This window comes from Nerophis lumbriciformis, linkage group LG23 (genome assembly GCF_033978685.3).
Source record: "Nerophis lumbriciformis linkage group LG23, RoL_Nlum_v2.1, whole genome shotgun sequence".
Lineage (NCBI taxonomy): Eukaryota > Metazoa > Chordata > Actinopteri > Syngnathiformes > Syngnathidae > Nerophis > Nerophis lumbriciformis.
The window spans coordinates 10,125,000-10,152,430 of NC_084570.2; the positions used below are offsets into that span (position 1 = coordinate 10,125,000).

The window sequence follows — 27,431 nt, forward strand, 5'->3', positions numbered from 1 at the left end:
CACTTTATTACAGACAACATGCTAGACCACAGGTGTAAAAAAATTAATAAATAAATAATAATTTTTCCATTTTTTTTCCATTCATTTTTCTTGTTTTATTTATCGCCTTCTTTGATGTGCATTTTTGATCAATAGACAATTAAACTTTAGCAACTAAACACATATGTACACACCCATGCTTGAGAAGGAACAGGATGAAGACAATCTTATATTTCCTGCCCCCTTCAACATTATAAGTACCGTATTTTCCGCACTATGAGGCGCACCTATAAACCTCCAATTTTCTCAAAAGCTGACAGTGTGCCTTATAATCCGGTGCGTCTTATGTATGGACCAATATTGAGCCACAACAGATCTCGCAACTACGGTAAGCAGCCGCCGACTTCATTTTCCCCCGTAGAAGAAGAAGCGCGCGGTGCATGCTGGGATATATGACTGCGTGAGGCGTGCCGTTTCATTTTCATTTGTGTGTTTATGTAAAGACCCCAAAATGGCTCCTATTAAGAGACACGCTTACGACGCAGAGTTTAAACTCAAGGCGATCAGTCAGGCAGTAGAACACGGGAATAGAGCAGCAGCGAGAGAATTTAACATTAACGAATCAATGGTGCGGAAGTGGAGGAAGCAACAAGATGACCTGCGCCAAGTAAAGAAGACTAAACAGTTCGACGAGACGGATGCTGTATTCGCCCAACTGTTTAATTCGGACACTGAAAAAGAAGAATTCGAGGGATTCGTGGATGAGGAATAATTTAATAAAGTGAGTTTTACATGTTTATTTTGTGTGTTGTGTGACATTAACGTTTGAGCAACGTTGAGTTATTGATATATTGTTATTGCTCTGCACTATTTCGAGTGTTACTATATTGTGATTGCACTAACGTTTGATTTACCGTTACAGTATCAGACTGTTTTTTACGTGTTTATTGAATAGAGGAAAAGTTCCCCTCCACTATGTGATATAAATGTTGCACTATATGTCATACCTTGCTTTTGTTAAAAGATAAACAAAATACCACGTCACTGACTTTACCTCGGGGAAAATAATAAAACATCTCTTTATTCATTTTGGGAGTGAACGGAGTTGTCAGAACGCTGGTTTGTAATCTATTAATAAGGTTTGACTGACCTGACTGACTGTTTTGTTGACATTCCCTTTAGCGCAGCTCCATCTAATGGATGCATAACGTAACCCCAGCCTCTACTGTAGCGTCTATTCCATGCGCCTTATAATGCGGTGCGCCTTATATATGAACAAAGTTTTAAAATAGGCCATTCATTGAAGGTGCGCCTTATAGTGCGGAAAATACGGTAGTCTTACTTAATGGATAGCCCAAATTCACAAGCATACAAACCAAACAAATACATCCAAATATAATGAAAACAAACAAAAAAAAACACCCCAAAAAAAACAAGTGCAAACCGAACAAAAAAAGTAATATAAACAAACAAAACAAATACCAAACCAGACACAAAATAAATTAAATAATGAATATAAAGCAAAATGTAGACACTTACGGCTGTCCATATGATCTTATTGTTCTGTCTTTATATATATTTTTTAATTGGAATATATTTCTACAATCTTTTATCTCATTGTAAAGAGAATTCCATAGTTTAACCCCCACCACTGATATACACATTTGTTTTAAAGTTGTCCTTGAATACTGATGTTTGAAATTACCTTTTCTTCTATGCTCTTCATTCTCAGAAGTGATGACAAACATTTTTTGTAAATTTGCTGGTAATGCTTTACTTTTAGTCGTAAACATAACACATAATGTCTGTATCTTTACTAGCTCCTGTAGTTTCAATAAACCAGAATTATTAAATAATATGTTAGTGTGTTCTAGATAATCTGCTTTATGAATAATCCTTATAGCTCTTTTCTGTAGTTGATACAATGCCTTTATGTTACTCTTATATGTGTTCCCCCACACTTTTAAGCTCTAAAAATACTTTTAACAAACATAATTACAAAATAGTATGAAAGAGCATACAGGCGAAATGTAACGAGAAAAAGTTGCAATGTTGACACCATGCAGGCTGTTTTTTTCTTTAAAACTGTCATCGCTCAAAAAATTATAATGAATCAAAATGAATGTTGTTATGAAATATTGACCTATTAAAGACTCAAATTACTTTAAAAAACCCGAAAAAAACATATAATCAACGGATAGATCTTAAGTTGCTCTAAAGCAGTGGTTCTTAACCTTGTTGGAGGTACCGAACCCCACCAGTTTCATATGCGCATTCACCGAACCCTTCTTTAGTGAAAAATAAAATGTTTGTTTTTTTCAAATTCAAGAAAAAGTCATGTTTTTTTACTGGTGCACAAAATGAACCGTGCATAAACATCACCTTGTTCAAAGAACAAAACCAACACAGTGCATGAACTCACAACAAATTACACACATTACCATGAATTGATTAATGTGGACCCCGACTTAAACAAGTTGAAAAACGTATTCGGGTGTTACCATTTAGTGGTCAATTGTACGGAATATGTACTGTACTGTGTAAACTGTACTGTTTCATATAATGCATTGTCTTCCTTTGCAATCTGCTAGTAAAAGTTTCAATTGATCAATCAAACAACCTGAAAATCATATGGAAAATTAGAGGGAACATTGTTTGGGGGTATCCATAATACGCTGATAGGGAAAAGTTTTTATTTACACGATAAGTCGGATGTGTCTTTACCTCCGTGGCGGAGGCTCCGCCGAACCCCTGAGGCCGACTCACCGAACCCCTAGGGTTCGATCGAACCCAGGTTAAGAACCACTGCTCTAAAATGAACAAAGTGCATCACACAAACAGCAACCTACCAAATATAGTCGAAGCTCTCACACCCAATGCAAAGTCAGAGGTTAAATGAAATATGTATGCACCCTGTTTCCATGGCAATAAGTGTCAGGATACATTTGCATTGTATTTATGTACAGTAATGAACTTGGTAATGGTCCTTTTGGTAATGGAGCTGTTTTACACAAGGATTAATATAACTACAGACCAGCAGTGATTATTCCGTACCTTTATTAGTGCTTAGTCAACAAAAATAGCATTGTCTAGCATAGGGGTGCCCAAAATTTTTCCATTGTTTGCCGCACACTGAAAAATTAAAGCATGCAGGGGCCATTTTGATATTTTTCATTTTCAAAACCAATACAGTATACTTTTTTTTTTTTTTACTTTAGGTTTGTAAGTAAGTAAGTTTGGTTCCGGGGACCCAGAAGAGTCATAATTCATTTAAAAAAATAAGTATTTTTTTTCTTAACGCCTAAATCTGTAGATCAACTGTATATCTAGCTGGCAATATAAACTTAACAATGTTTATGTTTTATGCCCTTTTTGTTAAAGACCCGTTTTTTAATGGAAAAAAACCAAGGTGAATATTTGATGCGAAGTAATTGAAGCCTTAAATAGGTCAATAATGCATAACAACATTGATTTTGATTCCTTACATTTTTTTTTAGCAATGACAATTTTAAATAAAATCCCAAATTAATCCCAAAATTATTAAGGATCCAAAAGGGCCCAACTCATAAAAGTGTTAAAAGTACATGTACCGGTACATAATTGTTTTTATTTTATTTTTTTACTTTCAACGCTCTAAAGCAGTGGTTCTTATCCTGGGTTCGATCGAACCCTATGGGTTCGGTGAGTCTGGCTCAGGGGTTCGGCAGAGGTCAAGACACACCCGATTCATCGTGTAAATAAAAACTTCTCCCTATCGACGTATTACGAATACAGCAGAAGTCAGACTGATTTGCAGGTGTGTCATTTGTTGTGAGTTTATGCACTGTGTTGGTTTTGTTGTTTGAACAAGGTGATGTTCATGCACGGTTCATTTTGTGCACCAGTAAAAAAACATGGTAACACTTTAGTATGGGGAACATATTCACCATTAATTAGTTGCTTATTAACATGCAAATTAGTAACATGTTGGATCTTAACTAGTCATTATTAAGTACTTATTAATGCCTTATTCGGCATGGCCTTATTATAACCCTAACCCTCTAACCCTGGCCTTAACCCTAACCAAATAACTCCAAATTAAGTCTTTGTTACTTAGAATATGTTCCCCTAGTGTCCAAAACACTCTAAATTAAGTCTTTGTTACTTAGAATATGTTCCCCATACTAAAGTGTTACCAAAAACATATAACATTGTCTTGAATTTGAAAAAAAAAAAAAAACATTTTATTTTTCACTAAAGAAGGGTTCGGTGAATGCGCATATGAAACTGGTGGGGTTCGGTACCTCCAACAAGGTTAAGAACCACTGTTTTAGAGCATTGCTTGCAGGTGGTAGTACACAAATCTGTCTATTGGGAATACAAATAATAATGCATGCCTATGTCTAAATTGCACTGTTGTTATGGACGGTAGAAGAAAACTTCCTTGACTTTATTGTGAAGAGCAAAAGAGAAATGAAAGGAGAGTTGTAGGTTGATGTAATTCAATATGTCATGCAGCCGTTTCATTGGATTTTCCAATCAGGTTGATTAGATGTCAACCACGGCGCTGTACGCCAAGGCTTCCATTAGTGGCAGCCAGGCTGACATCAGCGTAGTAATTCAGACGAGGCGGGCTCTCTGTCCAATTGGGGAGATTACAGAGTGGATTGTAGAAGACTTCTGAATCTGTTAGAGCTGTGTGGTAAATTAGATAAGAATTGCTATCATATGTTTTGGCTGCCTTTGCTGTATTTTTTACAAATTTTTTAAACATAACAATAGTAGGCAAGGCACACAATAAAAACTGAATGAAATATAATGTTGAGTCTATACTTTTATGTGGATATAGTTTCTGGTCACTCAGCCATTATTTCATCTTTAATGCAGCAAGATATAATATATTGCAAAATACAACATTCAGCATTGCAGCAATAAATAAAAAATGGAGTATCACACAGTAAATTGGCCCAGTGCCACTTCAGGAGGTGAAATACTGACTATTAATCAGGCGAGGCTATAAGTGAGTGACGGTTGTGTGTGTGTGTGTGTGTGTGTGTGTGTGTGTTGTGTATTTTTTGCGGTAATTTACTGTGTAAAGTAAAGTAAAATTATATTTATTTGTCATTTCCAACACACCAAGATTGCTCCATCCATGCCCTGGGAATGTCTGTGTGTTGTGTGCGCAGGATTAGAAGAGCCTTAGAGGTGTTTTGATTATGGTTATATACATGATGGGGAGATTAACAAGGGGAGCTCAGACTTGGAGTAATCCCGCTTCAGACTGTAGTTTGAACGGAGTCCTAAACCCCCCTAAAATAAAGTCATTGTTTTCAGGTAGACGTGTGCCATCGTACTGTTGTGTCATGTCATGATCTATTTATGAGCGCAGGATGCATTAGCTTTAGTGGTTCCCTCAGGACTGGAATGTATCCGAGGCGTTCGGTAGAGTGGGGCAAATGATGTCAATGTCTAATTTGCATAATTGACCCTGACACTAAAACTCAGTGCTTGTGTGTGGACGGATAAAACCGAGCTACAATAGTACCTTAAAGGGGATCCATGATGCAAAAAAAACAACTTGTCTTACCTATTGGTACCTGCTTTTGTCTATTTGCGATCTGCATAAATCCCGATAATTTGAAATCAAACCATGGAGACATGGTGGAGATATTTATAAAATAATCTTGCCTTCCTTCATACTTCCCCGAAACAAGCCTTTTGAAATTCGCCCGATTGGTGACGTTTTTCCCATTGGTGATGTTAGCGGATATCTCCATGTGTGGCAGAGATTTACCCAAAAAGTCTGCCATTATAATTCGCACTGTAGTCAATAAGTTTCTTCTTTTTCTCTATCCTCCGGTTGTGGAGCAGACTGGCTCGTACATGCACATGCATCTTCCGCTGTTGCCATTTCCAATACAAAGTAGATAGATAGATAGTACGTTATTGATTGCTTCAGGAGAGTTCCCTCAGGAAAATTATAAGTAGCGTATAGTTCTAAATTATATATGTCAGTAGACTCCATATGGAAGCGCTTAAAACTACAACAAAGATGGTGGGGAGAAGACTCGGTGAAAGTGGAGCCATGTAAATAAGAACGGCCACAAAACGGCCCATCCTAAAGAGATGGTCAGAAAGCGGTTTGAAGATTGTCTGTAAAACATAATTTATTCAAAATTTTTACATGTCACGTAGACCAGTGGTCCCCAACCACCGGGCCACGGCCCGGTACCGGTCCGTGGATCGATTGGTACCGGGCCGCACAAGAAATTAAAAAAACAAAAAACAAACTTTTTTTTAATTTTTTTATTAAATCAACATAAAAAACACAAGATACACTTACAATTAGTGCACCAACCCAAAAAAACCTCCCTCCCCCATTTACACTCATTCACACAAAAGGGTTGTTTCTTTCTGTTATTAATATTTCTGGTTCCTACATTATATATCAATATAGATCAATACAGTCTGCAGGGACACAGTCCGTAAGCACACATGATTGTATTTCTTTATGCCAAAAAAATAAATAAATAAAATAAACTCCCCCCCCGGGACAAATTTTCAAGCGTTGACCGGTCCGCAGCTACAAAAAGGTTGGGGACCACTGACGTAGACTACAAGGACGTGCATGTTTTTAATAGTTTGTTTTTCTCATCTGGTCCTCCACTCCTTCTCCTTTGCATTAACTGTAGCAGTGTGTCTATCCCTGACTGTGGGCTGTGTACAACATACTTGCCAACCCTCCCGGATTTTCCGGGAGACTCCCGAAATTCAGCGCCTCTCCCGAAAACCTCCCGGGACAAATTTTCTCCCGAAAATCTCCCGAAATTCAGGCGGACCTGGAGGCCACGCCCCCTTCAGCTCCATGCGGACCCTCCAGGTCCGCATGGAGCAATGTTGTTGTAATATATTGAGTTGGAGGCAATAAACAGGCGAGGTGATGAAGTACGTCTCTTTACTGTAGACTTCAGAACAGACTCACACACTTGACGTCAGGCGCAACACCACGTAAATCGTTGGCCAACCAAAAAGTAACCCCAGTCCGCTATAGCCAACATTCACCAGGAGATGGCAACAGACAAACATAGATCACTCTATTACATTACATTCCTCCCCTTTTAGAATTGTAGAAGTTACTCAAAAGAAATAAACAACCCAACCAAAAAATGCAGAAGCTCAATTAAAAAACTGTACTTAAGCCACATTCTTTTCTTTTTTTTAGTACTGAACTCTTAACCCTCATTTGTAAACAATAACATGCTTATTATACAAACAGTATTTGTACATCTTTAACACAGATTTTTATACTGTCTTCAGAGATTACGTTTTTTTGGTGGTACTCGAAACCTTTCTGGGTACCTGCGGATCACTGGTGGGGTTTTTGTTGTGGGTGATCTGGGTTCTGGTGATGGCAACTCAGCAGCCCTTGAATCTGGTTCAATGATGAGACTAGTTTGTGTCTGACTCACTGATGGTCCTGGTGATGGAACTGAAACAGCACTGTCCAGTTGTACTGATGGTACATTTTCTGTAACTGGTGGAGATTAGATAACTGGCAGTCTCTCCATGTTTTCTCGCCATGGTAACATGTGATCCACATGCACTGTGCGCTGTCTCTGTCCCTCTTGATATATATATATATATATATATATATATATGTATATATATATATATATATATATATATATATATATAAGAAAATACTTCACTTTCAGTGAATTCTAGCTATATATATATATATATATATATATATATATATATATATATATATATATATATATATATATATATATATATATATTTATTTATTTTATTATATATATATATATATATATATATATATATATATATATATATATGTGTATATATATATATATATATATATATATATATATATATATATGAAATACTTGACTTGGTGAATTGTAGCTGTAAATATACTTCTCCCCTCTTAGCCACGCCCCCAAGGCGTCTCAAGGTTGGCAAGTATGGTGTACAAATACTACCTCAATTGAGGCTCGTAACTCAAATCAAACTTAAAGCATAACGAAAAGCAAATAGGACGCTCATAGTTCAAAATACTCGTACATTAAGGTACTCGTCAGTTGAGGTACACTTTATAGTAAATCTGTTATTGTGTTTTATAATACAGATCGATTTATTGTTTGTGTTTGTTGAGAAATGCACGAGAAGAGGGCATTAAAAAAATAATCGCGTAATAAATCGCAATATTGAGGGGAACAATTGCAATTAGATTATTTTTCAAAATTGTTCTTCCATAGTTTGTGTCATTGGAAATGTGCGAAATGGTTTTAAATCTCACTTAACGACATTACAAGAATTGTTTTTTAACTTCCAGGTGTTTGTTTCACCTGTCTTATAACACGCACAGGAGATATATCAGTACATAGAAAATATTCATGATGTTTATGGGTCGCCATGTAAGTGTGATTTTCAAGATAATGTACACATTAGAGGACTGGGCGATGAAAATAAAAAGAAATATCACAATTTAATTTTACGATGTCGATTAATGTCACATTTTTTGTATTGTTTTTAACCTGCCTGTTTTAAATCATCTGCCCTAAAAACTAAAGAAGCTAATAATTAGATAAGATGAAGATAAAAACATTGTAGAGGTTTCCCTCTTGTGGTGGGTTCTCCTAACATCGACAGATCTTTGGGAGCCCGGTAGACAGTTTGAATCAAGTCTTTTTATTTGACATAAATCCCCGGGGGTGGCTTGCTTTCCAGCAATATATGTTTTTCCAGTCCGCCGTGTCTCTCTCTATTCGTCTGTTCACCCGCAACTCCATCTCCAACCACATGTCTCTGCCCGGCCGCTGCTAATAAAGGCGACAGGTGATTAGATAACAAGCCCCAGCTGGGCAATCTACTCACCTGCCGCTGGCTTCGAGGCCGGTCCTTACACACCCCGCTCCGCAGCAGGCCCGCAGGTCACGCCCCCCTCCATAAACATATTTAAAGGTTTTATTCAACAGTAAAACAACCTAAAAATAACAAATGTTTATATTTATTTTATCTATAGCTTTGTTTTATGTTTATACAAATACAATTTAGAATAACACTGAACTAGTATTGTGTTTGCTCAGTGATGGAAGACCCAAAATAAACAAATTCCCACCAAAATATGAATTATAAATGGTAAATGGGTTGTACTTGTATAGCGCTTTTCCAACTTTTTTAAGGAACTCAAAGCGCTTTGACACTATTTCCACATAAAGCTACATTCGCTGCTACCGACATCACTTTCTGCATCCTTTTTAATAACAATACAGATAGTTTCAAGTTAAAATACTGTCCGGTGGGCATTAACCTCGAAGTTTGCTCATCCTGTTTACCATATTTTTCGGAGTATAAGTTGCACCGGAGTATAAGTCGCACCCGCCGAAAATGCATAATAAAGAAGGAAAAAAACATATATAAATCGCAACTTAAAAAAACTGCAACTTATAGTCCGAAAAATACGGTACTTCTGCGGAAAATTACAACCGGAAGTGGGGAGATTGACTCCCATTGGCTGCTGTCACAGACTTTGTCGCCATTTTTGATCGATTAACATGCCCATAGTTTATCTTCGCGATCGACCGCTAATTTATTACGGTTATCGATCACAGCCTTACGTCATTCTACGTCTAATATATCCATATATTGATGCGTTCTAATGCGTGACCAAGTCTGCTATGTCATGTGGTATTGGTGTGTTAAGAAGTAGAGGTAGGATGCCATCTACTGTACGAAGTTAAAACAACAAGGTACAAAGACAGTCCCATAATAATGAGTACTTGTGAGCAAGGGTGAACATCCATCCATCCATCTATTTTTTAACGCTTGTCCCTTTTGAGATCGGGGGGGTGCTGGAGCCTATCTCAGCTGCATTCTGGAGGATGGCGGGGTACACCCTGGACAAGTCGCCACCTCATCGCAGGGCTAACACAGATAGACAGACAAGATTCATACTCACATTCACACACTAGGGCCAATTTTTTTAGTGTGCTAAATGTACAAAAAATGAATACAAAAAAAAATAAAATTGCGGAAGACCGCTACAGTGTGTAATCTCACTCTGTTGAATCTAATTTATCTTCTCAACCCTGCAGCCTTTTGAGGTCAATGACCTCTTCCAGGGTCTCAACTTCCCCAAGGTCCTTAACTCCCTGGTTGCGCTGAACAAAGCCACTGAAGGTAAGGGTATTTGCATAAAATGTCTCAATTGTATCGTGAATATCATGCAAAGTCTGTAATTTTATTCTGCTCCTTGTATGCAGAGTCAGGTGGTGCTGTGTGTGTGCCACACTCGGCCACGTTGAGGATTAAATCTTTCGATTCTCTGAACAGTCAAAGTCGCTCGTCTAAATTGCCGCCGCATCAGTACCACAGCCTTGTAAGTTACTCACACGATGACACTCAGCACACACAAATATTCTCCTATTTTGCTTGATGCACATTTTTTTTTCTGTTGCAGGACATGTCGGAGGGGAGTGGGACTGGCAATTTTCTGGTCAAAGCACGTTTTGCCTTCCATCAGACAAACGAGGACGAACTGTCTTTCTCGAAGGGCGATATCATTAGTGTGAGCAGGCAGGAGGAGGGGGGCTGGTGGGAAGGTTCTCTCAATGGCAAGAGTGGCTGGTTCCCCAGTAATTATGTGCGGGAGCTGAAAGGAAATGGTAGGTGCAGCTTTATATAATGAAGAATTATGCATAAGACTTAATTGTGTGAATGCTCCAAAGCATTCACACATATGGTTTTCCTTCTTCTTTCTTCTTCTCCTCCAGATTTTAGCGAGCTCTACCATCCACATTTTTCATCCGATTTCAAACCGTTCCAACTTTAAGCTGTTCAGCTTATTTGGGAATTGCGGGCTTTCCCTCGACAAATTCCAAAAATTCCCAGAAAACCGGGACATTGTTCCCATTTAAAATGAATTGGCCATTTTTCAAACTTCCACCATTTTCACATTTTTCCACCTATTCAAACCATTTCACCATCAACACATTCCACCATCCTGGAAATTCAAACTACCCTTTTTCCAGGTTAAAAATAATCCACGATTTTTCAGAATTCCTGGTTTTCCAAAGCCCTATTTCCACCCTTTTTTCTGGCGACTACTCCTCCCACATTTTTCAACCCACTTCAACCGTTTCACCGTCAAAACATTCCTCTTAATCAGGACAAAAAAACAAAGTTGTTTTTTTAACTGGAAAAATTCCTGGTTTTCCCGAAATTCCAGGAATTCCGTAATGCCATTTCTCAATTCAACATGTTACTACTTCAATATTTCTCGACCGATTTTGAAAAATTCCAACACCAACCATTTCAACTCATTCAGACCATTCAAGTTTTATACCATTTTTTTTTTAAATTCCCGCTTTTCCCAAATTGTTTAGAAATTCCCATTGAAATCAATGATACATTTTTCAAAGTTCCACAACTCCCACAATTTTTATCTGATTCAAACTGTTCCAACTTCAAAATATTCAGCCTGTTTGGGAATTGTGTGCTCTACTTTAACAATTCTAAAAACATCCTGGATTTCCCATAATTCCTTTTTTCTTTTTTTCTTTTCCCTATTCAAAATTAATTGTCCATTTTTTTAAACTTCCACAATTCCCACATTTTTCAACCGATTCAAACCATTCCAACATTCAACCGATTCTTACATTCATACTACATTCTGTCAGCATTTCAGTTTAACTTCAGCATTGGAGCATTCACACACAATTCCTTCAGGAATTGCCTCATCTAGTTACACATGAATATACCTCCATGTTTGATCTGAGTTGTTGGACTATACAAGATTGTACTGCCTAGGCATGCTGAAAAACACACACACATCACCTTGTGTTTTTTTTGGGTAGTAAGGCAGGAAGGAAGGAAATAAAGGAAGGAAGCTTTCCTGGCAAACAAAACCAGGATGTTCCACATATGTCGTATTGAGAAGAAACGTCCTGTTGAACACGTTCACTGTGTTCACTCATGACTGGGAGTGGATTGATCGGGTTAAAGTGAGCCATTTGCTGTGAGACATGTCACACATTCCTCCGACTGCCACTCACTTCAGTGTTAATTTTGACAGCAGTTTTTAATTTAGTTTTAGTCATAGTCTTTTTAAAGACTAAATTCCTCTACATTTTAGTCGACTAAAATTACAGTAAATTTCGTACACTAAAATACGAAGTATAAAGGATAACACATCTTCGAAATTGTCTTGAAACCAGTTTTATTAAGGTTAAATTGCTATAAAAGCTAAATTCACAAGAAGACCTGCGCTCCATGAACATATCAATAAGTACATGTTACACTAATCTTCCTGTGTGCTATTTTAGCAGAAATAAAACATTAAAAAAAATGTTGAGTAATCAATGACTAAAATGGTCAAATGAAGAAACAAACTAGTTTGAGTCTATTTTGTGTATAACTGCACCGAAGGCCTGATTTACTAAGACTATTGTAAATCAATTCCAATGAGACCAATTATTGTAAATAATTGGTCTTTAAATGTTACTTCCCTTTCTCACCGTACAGACAAACCAGCTGACAAACCGAAGTCTGGGACGCTGAGAAGTCCCCCAAAAGGTTTTGACACATCTATCATCAGTAAAACCTACTACAATGTGGTGAGCATCCCATTTTTACTGTGATTGTGCATATGTCAAAAAAGTGGTACCATGGAATGAGCGGTATATTTGTTTTCAATTAATCTAACATACAGTGTTAGTTGCACTGAAAATTATTCAACCATACATTGTATGTTGTATTTATTTTTGAGTTTTCGCGGGTCATTAAAATTGTTAGAAATAATTCAGTAGATTTTGCGAAAATTAAGACCTTGAATTGCTTTAAAAAGCATTACATTTGATGTGCACAGGCATTAAAAAATGTCATGCAATTCCTGCCTGATTAAGCCCCTGCTTCTGGTCAGCCCTGGGTCTTTCTAATGAGCGTGCAGCTTGCTAGCTACCGAGCTAAAAGCCTGAGCCGTCAACTCTGTATCCAGCACTGTTATTAAGGGAGTGAGGTTTACCAACGTAGACATGGCCCAGCCACACTGGCTGGCCTCCGTTACACAGGCCTATACAATTGATGGGAAAAATATTCACAATTTATTTTGATGATATAAACATTTACCGTATTTTTCGGAGTATAAGTCACACCGGAGTATAAGTCGCACCTGCCGAAAATGCATAATAAAGAAGGAAAAAAAACATATATAAGTCGCACTGGAGTATAAGTCGCATTTTTGGGGGAAATTTATTTGATAAAACCCAACACCAAGAATAGACATTTGAAAGGCAATTTAAAGTAAAGAAAGAATAGTGAACAACAGGCTGAATAAGTGTACGTTATATGACGCATAAATAACCAACTGAGAACGTGCCTGGTATGTTAACGTAACATATTATGGTAAGAGTCATTCAAATAACTATAACATATAGAACATGCTATACGTTTACCAAACAATCTGTCACTCCTAATCGCTAAATCCCATGAAATCTTATACGTCTAGTCTCTTACGTGAATGAGCTAAATAATATTATTTAATATTTTACGGTAATGTGTTAATAATTTCACACATAAGTCGCTCCTGAGTATAAGTCGCACCCCCGGCCAAACTATGAAAAAAACTGCGACTTATAGTCCGAAAAATACGGTAATAATTCTGATTGGAAGTACATTGCAATGATTGACAGGTAGAACATTTTAATTGGCTATTGTCTACAGACAATACACCTGATGCTTGGAATGCTACATTCTGTGAACGTGCTATTGCTGTGGTACAGCGCGAAAAGGAATACATGTCAGGAAAATTGGGAATTTAACATTTCAGCAAAAGTGGCTACCTGGCTAACTCTTCAAAACCTGGTTAAAGGCCGTCGATTGTAAACCCAGAGAGGCGTTCTGTAGTGTGTGCGAAAAGACCTCCAAACTTTGCTCAATGGGCATCGATGAGGTGAAATCACACGTTATTATCTATTTACAAGTCGGCAATGAAAGGCAGGCAGCAAGTAAATTGATTTGGCATGACCAACAAAGCAACTTCTGCTGTCGCCACCACAACTGGCAGCTGTTGCTACCACTGCAGACAAAAAAATTAATAAAAAAAATCCTCAGAATAAACAGTCTTGTGAGCCAATTCTAATCCAACAGTTAGTGTAAACTTTTCAACTAGTCAAGATTATCATTGTCAAATTCGTACAATTTTGTCTACACAGGCAATTGTAAGCTTATGACTATATATAATAACTATCTGCAGTAGGACATTGGCATTACATTTATTTTAAGTTGCATTAAAAAGCATTCAATTGGATTTTCTCAAACCTGCAGAAAGCGTTTATAAATTTGCATTCGTTTACAAAAAAAAACAACAGAACAAAAGCTCAGCACATGATATAAGACTGATTGGAAAAATCCATTGAAAGTTTAAAAAGCGAACTTGCAAAGTTCACACACAGAAGAGCTCATGTTGAGATTCAAATCTGGAAGCTTTTTGAGGCAAATATTTTTGCTGCTGTGCTTATTCCATGTCTTTCTGCTTTTGTAAGCTGTTGGGATCGATCAGTTTGTCAGCTGTACACCCAATTAGTGACAAGGGAGCTGGATTGGTGTGTGTGCGTGTGTGTCGCAGAGAATGTGGGCTATATCTTCCATTCCGTTGGTTTCTGGCACAGCCTTGCCTCAGGGATGCTGCTGCGTGTGTGTGTGTGTGTGTGTGTGTGTGTGTGTGTGTGTGTGTGTGTGTGTGTGTGTGTGTGTGTGTGTGTGTGTGTGTGTGTGTGTGTGTGTGTGTGTGTGTGTGTGTGTGTGTGTGTGTGTGTGTGTGTGTGTGTGTGTGTGTGTGGTTTTAAAAATGCAAGCTGCCACAGCCCCCTCCTCAGTCTGTCCATCTTCAGTTGGTGTACCTGAATCTACCGTACTAACGAACTCACTGACTCTGTGAACATCCTTCCTTACATAAATGTCCAAAAGAGCCTCTTCTCTCTAATGGATCCTCCGAAAAAGCTCATTTCTGAAGCTTTTAGCCCTTTGTTCACTTAAAGGACATTTTGTAAAAAATAGTGTGTGTGTTCAGGTGCTACAGAACATCCTTGAAGCAGAGAGCGAATACTCAAGAGAGTTACAAAGTCTTCTGGTGTCGTACCTGCGCGCACTCCAACCCACTGACAGGTCGAGTCTTTTTTTTTTTTAACCCATAAAATGTGTGAAACTCACCATGAATGCATAAAAATGACCCGAAATAGAACGAAGGAGAACCTCTGAATTATAAATGACTCCTCTGCAGGCTGAGCAGCGTCGACATCAGCCACGTTCAAGGAAATCTAGAGGAGATCTCGACCTTCCAGCAGATGTTGGTTCAGTCCTTGGAGGAGCATACAAAGTCAGTCTGTTTTGTATGCTCAGCGAGTCTGCAAACCACGGCATATTGTTGAAGTTAAAATCACATTCTAAGACTATTTTATGATGCTGGAATCAGAAAGTGTATGCTATGAAACATCCACGAACAAAATTAGTTTCTTTTTACACTTATTTGAGTTAGACTGTATGGACATCTAGTGTTAGACTCAAGTAATGCACTGCAATGTACAGGTGAAACTCAGAAAAATAGAATATCGAGCAAAAGTTCATCGATGTCAGTAATTCAACTTCAAATGTGAAACTAGTATGTGATTAAAACTTGTTACATGCAAAGTGAGATATTTCAGGTCTTTTGTATAATTTTGAAGATCATGGTTTACAGTTTTTCATAGCCAAAATCGTTAAATTTTGTCAAAAGATGTCTTGAAACATACTTGCCAACCCTCCCGGATTTTCCGGGAGACTCCCGAAATTCAGCGCCTCTCCCGAAAACCTCCCGGGACAAATTTTCTCCCGAAAATCTCCCAAAATTCAGGCGGACTCAGGTCCATGAGGACCTGAGTCCGCTAACCCACAATATAACCAGCATACCTGCCCAATCACGTTATAACTGTAGAATGATGGAGGGCGAGTTCTTGGTTTCTTATGTGGGTTTATTGTTAGGCAGTTTCATTAACGTCCTCCCAGCGCGGTAACAACACACAACAACATCAGTCACGTTTTCGTCTACCGTAAAGCAGTTCGTCTGCCGTAAACAGCAATGTTGTGACACTCTTAAACAGGACAATACTGCCATCTACTGCACATGCATATGTGACAATAACATCTACAGCTTTTAAAGAGTGCAGTGCACAACTGCGCACACAACAAGGAGACGAAGCAGAATGCATCATCAGAGAGGGTGTTCAGCATGGTTAGAAAAATAGTGACAGAGAATAGAACAAGGATGGGCAATTCAACCCTTAACTCAACAATGAGTAGATGAGTGTTATGTGTGTGTATATGTGTAAATAAATGAACACTGAAATTCAAGTATTTCTCTTATTTATATATATATATATATATATATATATATATATATATATGAAATACTTGACTTGGTGAATTCTAGCTGTAAATATACTCCTCCCCTCTTAGCCATGCCCCCAACCACGCCCCTGACCACGCCCCCCCCCACCTCCCGAAATCGGAGGTCTCAAGGTTGGCAAGTATGTCTTGAAATGTCTTGAGTTACAAGTTACGAGCCTATGTCATATATTAGTTTGACTTTTTACATTTTTGGAATCCCACTTTGAACTTATCAGTGTTTTTTTTAATGCTATGAAACGGTTCTTTTTTGAAAGGCTTCCAGAATGCCAGCAGAGGATAGGGAGCTTCTTCCTGAGTCTCATGCCCCAGATGAAGACTCTCTATGTGGCCTACTGTGCAAACCATCCATCTGCTGTCAGTGTGCTGACTCAGCAAAGGTAAAGTCAAGAGAAAAAGCGAGCGCTTGCTCTGAGCAGTGGAAACGTGTCCACATGTCCTGTTTTGTAGCGAGGAACTGGGCGAGTACATGGAGTCCAAGGGGGCATCCAGTCCGGGGATTTTGACGCTCACCACCAGTTTGAGTAAACCCTTCACTCGACTGGAGAAGTACCCAACGCTTCTCAAGGAATTGGACAGACACATGGAGGTACTTCTTTCCTAAAGACTGCATGTCATGGCTGATTTGTTACCCAGGCAACAGTCTTGTTTCATATTAGAGTGGAACCTTGATTTACGAACTTCTCGAACAGGGTTTGATTGATTGATTGATTGATTGAGATTTTTATTAGTAGGTTGCACAGTGAAGTACATATTCCGTGCAATTGACCACTAAATGGTAACACCCGAATAAGTTTTTCAACTTGTTTAAGTCGGGGTCCACTTAAATTGATTCATGATACTATCATATATACTATCATCATAATACAGTCATCACACAAGATAATCATCAGGGTGTATACATTGAATTAGGGCTCTGGAATAGAAAAGTTTATATATTGAAGCAAACGTCTCCATAAGAAACAATGTAAACATGAATACTGGGTTGCAGCCTCGACAAAAATCCATATTCCAAGTTTGTACACTTTGGACACAAAGTATTGCAAAGTACTAAATATCAAACAAACAAACTGTAACAAGGGGGTGATGAATAAACTTCCTATTTAATAACAAAGCCAAAACAGCAAGATCTAGCTGAACTGTCCTCATTTGGAGCCACCCTGCCTACACAAACACACACTGTCACTAGCACTGTGGTTTATAATCACAAAACTTCCTAAAGGGGAGCTGCACTTTTTTAGAATTTTGTCTATCATTCACAATTTTTGTGTAAGACAAGCAAAGATATGGTTTTCTTTTTTTTATGCATTCCGCCTATAAAGCGCTCTAAAAACATCAAATAAATACAATTTAAAAAATATATACAGTATATAAGGATAAATAAAATATACACACTGTAAGTAAATGTAGTAACAAGCACATTCATTATAACATATAATATTTACGTATTTTGCTCATTTTAAGCATACAGTGGCGTAATCACTATAATCTTTTTTCCTTTCAACAACAAACACGAAGCATCATGTACAGTATCAGTACTGCTAAATGCTGAACAAGATATACAAACCACGTACATAATAAAACAATTACGAGGATGCTGACTGATGAAATGTCCATATCTTCCCGTTTTGATGAAGAATTAATCATAATCCTCACAAAGGGTTAGAAAAAAAGAGCCGCAAACGAGCGTCTTTTCGGTTCTTTCTGAATATAAGTTGTAGGGGTGTGGGAAAAAAATCGATTCGAAATCGAATCGCGATTCTCACATTGTGCGATTCAGAATTGATTCTCATTTTTTTTTTAAATCAAATTTTTTTAATTTATTTATTTATTTGTAAAAAAATTAATTAAATTAATCAATCCAACAAAACAATACACAGCAATACCATAACAATGCAATCCAATTCCAAAACCAAACCCGACCCAGCAACACTCAGAACTGCAATAAACAGAGCAATTGAGAGGAGACACAAACACGACACAGAACAAACCAAAAGTAGTGAAACAAAAATGAATATTATCAACAACAGTATCAATATTAGTAACAATTTCAACATAGCAGTGATTAAAAATCCCTCATTGACATTATCATTAGACATTTATAAAAAATAAAAAAAAAATGAATGTCACAGTGGCTTACACTTGCATCACATCTCATAAGCTTGACAACACACTGTGTCCAATATTTTCACAAAGATAAAATAAGTCATATTTTTGGTTCATTTAATAGTTAAAACAAATGTACATTATTGCAATCAGTTGATAAAACATTGTCCTTTACAATTATAAAAGCTTTTTACAAAAATCTACTACTCTGCTTGCATGTCAGCAGACTGGGGGAGATCCTGCTGAAATCCTATGTATTGAATGAATAGAGAATCCTTTTGAATCGGGAAAAAATCGTTTTTGAATCGAGAATTGTGTTGAATTGAAAAAAAAAAAAAAGATTTTGAATCGAATCGTGACCCCAAGAATCGATATTGAATCGAATCGTGGGACACCCAAAGATTCACAGCCCTAATAAGTTGAATGTCAGAGTTGACAAACGTCTCGGTTTGTGTCCACATCCTTCTTCTATCCAGGTGAGAGGCATGATTTATAATCTAGAATTAACTTTTGCCATTTTAGAAGAGATGCAGCAGCTCACTGCCTCAATATGTCAATAGAGCAGCATAAGATAGTTAGCTTTCTGTGATCATGGCGCTGTTAAAGCTAGTTTGTCTGCTTGAACACTTACACAATATCGCTAATACCTGCTTAACATTCAGGTCCCAAGATGAAACGGATTATTGTTAGCGCGTTTTGGATGTTTTTTTTTAGAGTGATTTATGGACAAAGTCGTGTACTCCCATTATCTGCATTGTTAGCTACTCCATACTTGCCTTATTTTACAACTTAAAATGCATAACAAACTAAAAAAATATTTGTGTTCCTGTCCTACATTGGGATTGTGAATGATAGGCAAAATCCCCCAAAATTAGCAGGTTTAGTTTAGTTTAGTTTATTCCCTATAACATTAACAGCCAGGTCGCTACAATGATTGGGAATAAAAAATAAAATCCCCTTTACCTTTCGATTTGTCTTCTCTGTCTACAGAGGTCTAGAAGAGAGGCAGTGTTGACAACGCTGTGGATATTTCCTGAATGTTTTAAATCACATATCGCTTGTCCATAGCTCTTTTTGGGCTCATATTGAACAAGAAAAACTGGAATTAAAAAAAAAAAAAGTTATTAAAAAACCCCCACTTAAAAGGCAAACAAAGTAGCACAGTCGCTAACGCAGCATTCTGCTGAATGAATAAGTAGTGAGCACCGAAGATCGATCAGCCCGCCTACAATAAATGTGTTTCCAGGCACAAAATGGGTGGAAGAAACGTTTGTACGCTAAGACAAGGTTTGTACTCCAAAGCATCTTTTTATTCGGTCTGCGGTTCGTAACTCGAAAAGTTTATTCAATGAGGAGTTCATAAATCGAGGTTCCACTGTATGTCTTTACCTTAGGACCAGCACCCAGACCGAGGGGACCTCCAAGCTTCCATGACGTCATTTCAAAGCCTGGCAGTAAGCTAAAATAAGTCATCAGGTATTATTTACCTGTGAGATGGTTCACGGACTGTGTCGCCCGCCTCTTTGTTCAGGCTCTGTGCCAAGAGATGAGGAAGAAGAAGGATCTGGAGCTACAGATTTTAACCGAGCCAATAAGGAACTGGGAAGGCGACGACATCAGGACCCTCGGCCCTGTTCTTCACATGTCCCAGGCTGCCGTCTGCTCTCAAAACTGCCAGGTGCAGCACTTGGACTACACATAGAGAGCATTTCAACATGGCAGTAGGGAAAAGATGCCGTTGTATGTCTTTCAGGAGTCAAGCGAACGTTACCTGGTGCTCTTCCCTCACACTCTGCTCTTCCTCTCTGCAAGTCTCAGGATGAGTGGATTCATTTACCAGGTATTAGTTTCATATCAGTCTTGTACAATCATTTCTCTGGTACTGTATGTCCCACAAAAAACGTTGCATTTTTGTCCTTTAAGGGGAAGATGCCTCTGTCAGGCATGCTGATCTCCAGGATAGAAGATGGGGAAAACCTGAGGAATGCTTTTGAAATTTCTGGTCAGATCTTTTTATTGACCTCGTTTCTTCTTGTTTCTTATATTCTGTCTTGTAGGTATTTTCTCCTTTGTTTTTAAAAGTGAAATGATTACAATCATTCACATGGTGTGTGTGTGTGTTCAAATAACATAGAATTAGGTATGTGTACCAAATGTTCTACTTTTATCAGTACTGTCGAATTCCGTCGGTACTAAAGGGTACTGATTGATGTAAAATCAATTGGTACAATATTTTGTTACCTTTGTTGCACGCCACGTTGCATTTAATTGCACACTTTGCTCCGACTCGAACACTTGGCAGGCAAAAAAGCCTATTTGTAGCGGACTGCCTCGAGGTATTGTTGCAATGTTCCATGCCAACAAAACCAGCATGCATGATAAAAAGCATTCAAAAGTAAGGCTTCACTTCTCAAAATGCTCTAGCTTAAAGGGGAACATTATCACCAGACCTATGTAAGCGTCAATATATACCTTGATGCTACAGAAAAAAGACCATATATTTTTTAAACCGATTTCCGAACTCTAAATGGGTGAATTTTGGCGAATTAAACGCCTTTCTATTATTCGCTCTCGGAGCGATGACGTCACGTTGTGACGTCACATCGGGAAGAAATCCACCATTTTCTCAAACACATTACAAACACCGAGTCAAATCAGCTCTGTTATTTTCCGTTTTTTCGACTGTTTTCCGTACCTTGGAGACATCATGCCTCGTCGGTGTGTTGTCGGAGGGTGTAACAACACGAACAGGGACGGATTCAAGTTGCACCAGTGGCCCAAAGATGCAAAAGTGGCAAGAAATTGGACGTTTGTTCCGCACACTTTACCGACGAAAGCTATGCTACGACAGAGATGGCAAGAATGTGTGGATATCCTGTGACACTCAAAGCAGATGCATTTCCAACGATAAAGTCAAAGAAATCTGCCGCCAGACCCCGAGGAAAAGAGAGCGGATGAGGGTATGTCTACAGAATATATTAATTGATGAAAACTGGGCAGTCTGCACTCTCAAATTGCATGTTGTTGCCAAATGTATTTCATATGCTGTAAACCTAGTTCATAGTTGTTAGTTTCCTTTAATGCCAAACAAACACATACCAATCGTTGGTTAGAAGGCGATCACCGAATTCGTCCTCGCTTTCTCCCGTGTCGCTGGCTGTCGTGTCGTTTTCGTCGTTTTCGCTTGCATACGGTTCAAACCGATATGGCTCAATAGCTTCAGTTTCTTCTTCAATTTCGTTTTCGCTACCTGCCTCCACACTACAACCATCCGTTTCAATACATGCGTAATCTGTTGAATCGCTTAAGCCGCTGAAATCCGAGTCTGAATCCTAGCTAATGTCGCTATAAACTTGCTGTTCTATTCGCCATGTTTGTTTGTATCGGCATCACTATGTGACGTCACAGGAAAATGGACGGGTGTATATAACGATGGTTAAAATCAGGCACTTTGAAGCTTTTTTTAGGGATATTATATGAATATGCCCTACACATACAGTGGAACCTCGGTTTACGCAATTAATTGGTTCTTGAACTGTGTTCGTAAATCGCAAAGTTCGTATAGTAAAGCAAATCTCTCCATAAGAAACAATGTAAATATGAATGAGTTCCAGCCTCGACAAAAGTCCATATTTTAGGGAAGTTTTGTACTCTTTGAGCACAATATACCGTGCTATACAGTAGGTGCTGTTCTTTGTATGCGCTGCTCTGTCAACATGAGCACACACACTGTAGTCCCTTTGGTGACCTCACAAACGATCAGAAATCACACAAATCTTTCACTTTAATAACCATATTGCCACAACAATACACATTTTAAAAAGTAAAATCCACTTACATTAACAGAAGGAGCTGAAGAGAAAGGAGCAGACAGACTGAGGGAGAGAATGGAGGGATCGGTTGGTAGTGTGTGTGTTTGTGTGTACTTTGGAAGAAGCGCCACTGAACGAGAGATAACTCTTCTCCTCCGCTGTGAAATAAGTCTGCTTTGGCATCTTTATCCAGAAAAGTCAGTTCTCCTCACAATTAAAACTTGCTTCGTCGATTTTTCCATACTTGTGAGTGCCAATAATGTACTCCTGACAAATACTATGTATTTCTTTTAACGCCAGAGGTATTCCCTCCTTTGCTGGTCTGTTGTCTTTTTGGGACTCGCACAGAGTTAGCAAATTGGACAAAACTTGTCAAAAGGCTAAATAATGACTAGTACTGCACTATGCAGCAAATGATGTGGAGGGATCCGCCTTTCCAAAATTGCTGCACCCTGCAGGCATGACACAAAATGAATGAATGAATGAAGCGTTTGCACACTGAGACATGGTTCGCACACGGAGGCAAATTTGGCTCGATCTAAAAGTTCCTAACTGAAAAAGTTCACAAATAAAGGGGTTTATAAATCAACGTTCCACTGTACTTTTTAATTGTCTTCTTGTCTGACAATATTTTCAGTACAATTGATGGAATTTTTTCCCAACATGTTTCGACTGTCATCAATTTATTTCATGTATTTATGTCATGTCTTTCTTTAAAGAGATCACTTGACCTCCTGCCAAATTCCTGTTACATATTAGCATTAGCAATTTTACATGACAATTTCAACACCTCCAATGGTAATCAATACTAAACTAAGATGAACCTTACAATCAAACAGCTGTTGTGTAATAAGCACAATATATACTTTCAGTAGAAACACTATGTTGGGCTCAACACAATACAAGACTGGTACATTCAACTTAAAGGGGAACTGCATTTTTGGAAAAAATGTGCTTAATGTTCACACTTCACAATCATTGTGAAAAACATAACGGCAGATTTATTTATTTTTTCAGTTTTTTTAAGCATTCTAACTGGTAAATAAAAGTCAATTTACAGCAGAGCCAATGGGAAGTCCTCTATTTTGCCCCAAAAACCCAATAAGTAACCATTCAAAAATCACCAACAATACTCAATTTACATTTTGGGACTTGAATAGTAACCAAGTATTAGTGATATTGATATTATAAGCGCTAACACAAACAAACGTTTTAGTTTCGCCGTGATCATGAGCTTGTGTGCCAACGTCGACATGATCGACTGATGAGATGCTTCTTCGTTTCCTTGCTCGTCAAACTTTACTGTAGATCATAAATCAGGCCTGTCACCTTGACAGCCAATTTAAACCCGAATATGACCAGAATGACATGAAAAGACACTTGGTTCCGCCCCTTTTTCTTCACGAGGATTGTGAGTCATTATTTATCTAAATGGGAATATATGAACATCCTAGGCTTCCTAATGACAGCAGACGTTGTACAGTAAGTGATGTTTAATTATGTTTGTTGGCGCTCACCAAGTCTGCCGTGAGTAATAATCAGGGACGTTGTTAAAAAAAAAGAAGTGAATGTTGCATATGCTTAAAATGAGCAAAATATGTAAATATTAAATGGTATTACAAATGTGCCTGTCACTACATTACATATATACTTACAGTATGAATATAGAACCTTATTGGAGGTGTTTAGATGTTTTTTAAAGGGCTTTTATAGGCAGAATAGAGCAACTACTAATGGCTTCATTGTAAGCAGACTTTTGAGTTAATTTATTTAATATTCAGAATGCATTAAAATAATATATCTGTCGTCATGTCTTTGATTGAAATTGTGAACGATAGGCAACATTCCCAAAAAAGTGCAGTTCCCCTTTAATGGCTAATACTACTTCCTGTCCGACTACGGCAACACACCTTGGAAAAACTGAAATGAATGCATACTGAGACCCAGAAGTGTACGAAAACAAAATATAAGAACTTGACAGCACTTTTATCACTATCAGATCGGTGGTAAATGTAAAAAAAAAAAAAAAAAAAAAATTGTATAATGAACCAAAAATAACATTTATGAATAGAGATGTCCAATAATGGCTTTTTTGCCGATATTCCGATTTTGTCCTACTCTTGATTACCGACTCCGATATCAACCCATACCGATATATACAGTCGTGGAATTAACACATTATGCCTAATTTTGTTGTGATGCCCCGCTGGATGCATTAAACAATGTAACTTTACCATGAATTGATTAACGTGGACCCCGACTCAAACAAGTTGAAAAACTTATTTGGGTGTTACCATTTAGTGGTCAATTGTACGGAATATGTACTGTACTGTGCAATCTACTAATACAAGTTTCAATCATCCATCCATCCATCCATCTTCTTCCGCTTATCCGAGGTCGGGTCGCGGGGGCAGCAGCCTAAGCAGGGAAGCCCAGACTTCCCTCTCCCCAGCCACTTCGTCCAGCTCTTCCTGTGGGACCCCGAGGCGTTCCCAGGCCAGCCGGGAGACATAGTCTTCCCAACGTGTCCTGGGTCTTCCCCGCGGCCTCCTACCGGTCGGACGTGCCCTAAACACATCCCTAGGGAAGCGTTCGGGTGGCATCCTGACCAGATGCCCGAACCACCTCATCTGGCTCCTCTCGATGTGGAGGAGCAGCGGCTTTACTTTGAGCTCCTCCCGGATGGCAGAGCTTCTCACCCTATCTCTAAGGGAGAGCCCCGCCACCCGGCGGAGGAAAATCATTTCAGCCGCTTGTACCCGTGATCTTGTCCTTTCGGTCATAACCCAAAGCTCATGACCATAGGTGAGGATGGGAACGTAGATCGACCGGTAAATTGAGAGCTTTGCCTTCCGGCTCAGCTCCTTCTTCACCACAACGGATCGATACAGCGTCCGCATTACTGAAGACGCCGCACCGATCCGCCTGTCGATCTCACGATCCACTCTTCCCTCACTCGTGAACAAGACTCCGAGGTACTTGAACTCCTCCACTTGGGGCAAGATCTCCTCCCCAACCCGGAGATGGCACTCCACCCTTTTCCGGGCGAGAACCATGGACTCGGACTTGGAGGTGCTGATTCTCATCCCAGTCGCTTCACACTCAGCTGCGAACCGATCCAGTTTCAATCAATCAATCAAAAACAAGGTTTTCCAAAATAAGAGAACAACTTCAACTCCAGTTATGGAAAAAAGTGCCAAGATGGCACTGCCATATTTATTATTGTAGTCAAAAACTGCATTATTTTTTTAACATGCCTCAAAACAGCTTGGAATTTGGGACATGCTCTCCCTGAGATAATCCTGATACCCATTACAACTATGGGAAATACTATACTTTGACTTTCACAAAGTGCATTATTTTTTATGTTTTATAAACATGCCTCAAAACAACAGCTACAAAAACAATGAAGGCACACAGCTTCAGTCCAGAGTATACTAGAGCATACTTGCCAACCTTGAGACCTCCGAATTCAGGAGGTGGGGTTTGGTGGTAGCGGGGGGTATATATTGTAGCGTCCCGGAAGAGTTAGTGCTGCAAGGGGTTCTGGGTATTTGTTCTATTGTGTTTATGTTGTGTTACGGTGCGGACGTTCTCCCGTTTGTCTTGTTTGGTGTGGGTTCACAGTGTGGCGCATATTTGTAACAGTGTTAAAGTTGTTTATACGGCCACCCTCAGTGTGACTTGTATGGCTGTTGACCAAGTATGCTTTGCATTCACTTGTGTGTGTGAAAAGCCGCAGATATTATGTGCCTTTAAGGTTAATTGGCGCTCTGTACTTCTCCCTACGTCCGTGTACACAGCGGTGTTTTAAAAAGTCATGAATTTTACTTTTTGAAACCAATACCGATAATTTTGATACCGATACCGATAATTTCCAATATTACATTTTAAAGCATTTATCGGCAGTCCGTTATTATCGGACATCTCTGTTTATGAACACACAAAACTGTTCAGAAAATGGGTACAGTTGATCACCGGTATTGATTCCAAGGTACCGGCAACTGGTACCAACAAGGTACTGGCAACAATCCCTTATAGATGGAATAAACTGTATTCATCCAAAATTTGCAGTTTTACATTTACAGCATGAAACAGTAAACCTGACTTGGTGAAAAAAATAAAAGGGTAAAAAGTAATGGATTGAAAGCAGGAAAATAATAATAATATTGCATACAAAAAGGTTTATATATAAATTTGAGTATTTACTGTACAGTGCTCCTTCCTACACTGTGGATGTAACACTCTGTTGCTAAAGGAGCTACTCAGGGTGTGTGCGTTGTGCAGGTTCCCAGTGTGAGCGGATGCAGGTGGCGTGCAGCAATCAGCAAGATCTCCTGGAATGGCTGGACCTTCTCACCAAACACACACACACTTCCGCCGCGCACACACACAAAACTCAGTCTGTGTGTCAAGCAGTAAGTCCGTCTTTCCACGTCACACAATTCGCTGTCTCTCAATTGACCAACAACCTCCCGTCTGTCTTCTCCCTAGTTGCCCTCCCTGCTCGCCACCCCTTCCAGACACTCCGAGTCTCGTGGCGTGAGCAGCGGACACACTTACCACACCCTCCCCCATCCTGCCTCATACGGCGGCGGCCCCATGTGCGGCCCACTGGAGCCACCCAGTACCCCAAAACCCTGGAGCATGAGCTGCCTCCGGCCTGCGCCTCCTCTCCGACCATCTGCTGCCCTCTGCAACAAGGAGGTGCTTGTTGGCAGGCTGAAACAAAACATTTACACTTTGCAGCATCTTATTACAATAGAATTTAAATGTGCACAGGATATGAACAAGAGTCCAAAGAGTATGAAGAAGCTGCTCCCCAAAAGGAAGCCTGAGAGGAAACCCTCTGAAGAGGACTTCACTGTCAGAAAGAGTAAGAGGGAAGCTCTAAAAGGGAAATGTACCAGTAGAAAAACATTTTTGGGGGTAGTGCGGGCAAATTAAGGCCCGGGGGCCACATGAGCTTTTCAATCTGGCCCGCCGGACATTCCCAAATATTTTTTTTAGATTTTTAAGATGGAAACTGTAGCTGCCATTATGATGTGCATGTTTTCTGATGACCGTTTTCTAATGACCGTAAGTCTTCAA

General features: G+C 38.9%; 1 protein-coding gene across 2 annotated transcripts in view; it reads left to right on the forward strand.

The window, feature by feature from the left end:
• Positions 1 to 27,431, forward strand: part of arhgef7b (Rho guanine nucleotide exchange factor (GEF) 7b) — a 40,146-nt gene that overhangs the window by 1,084 nt on the left and 11,631 nt on the right. For both annotated transcript variants that reach the window (XM_061985157.1, XM_061985158.1), the window contains exons 3-17: positions 10,080 to 10,164; positions 10,248 to 10,363; positions 10,445 to 10,649; positions 12,508 to 12,599; positions 15,053 to 15,147; positions 15,263 to 15,358; positions 16,680 to 16,802; positions 16,873 to 17,011; positions 19,923 to 19,982; positions 20,060 to 20,206; positions 20,282 to 20,368; positions 20,452 to 20,530; positions 26,628 to 26,758; positions 26,835 to 27,047; positions 27,123 to 27,216. In XM_061985157.1, coding sequence (XP_061841141.1) covers positions 10,080 to 10,164; positions 10,248 to 10,363; positions 10,445 to 10,649; positions 12,508 to 12,599; positions 15,053 to 15,147; positions 15,263 to 15,358; positions 16,680 to 16,802; positions 16,873 to 17,011; positions 19,923 to 19,982; positions 20,060 to 20,206; positions 20,282 to 20,368; positions 20,452 to 20,530; positions 26,628 to 26,758; positions 26,835 to 27,047; positions 27,123 to 27,216 — 1,762 coding nt within the window. The remainder of the gene's footprint in view (positions 1 to 10,079; positions 10,165 to 10,247; positions 10,364 to 10,444; positions 10,650 to 12,507; positions 12,600 to 15,052; positions 15,148 to 15,262; positions 15,359 to 16,679; positions 16,803 to 16,872; positions 17,012 to 19,922; positions 19,983 to 20,059; positions 20,207 to 20,281; positions 20,369 to 20,451; positions 20,531 to 26,627; positions 26,759 to 26,834; positions 27,048 to 27,122; positions 27,217 to 27,431) is intronic.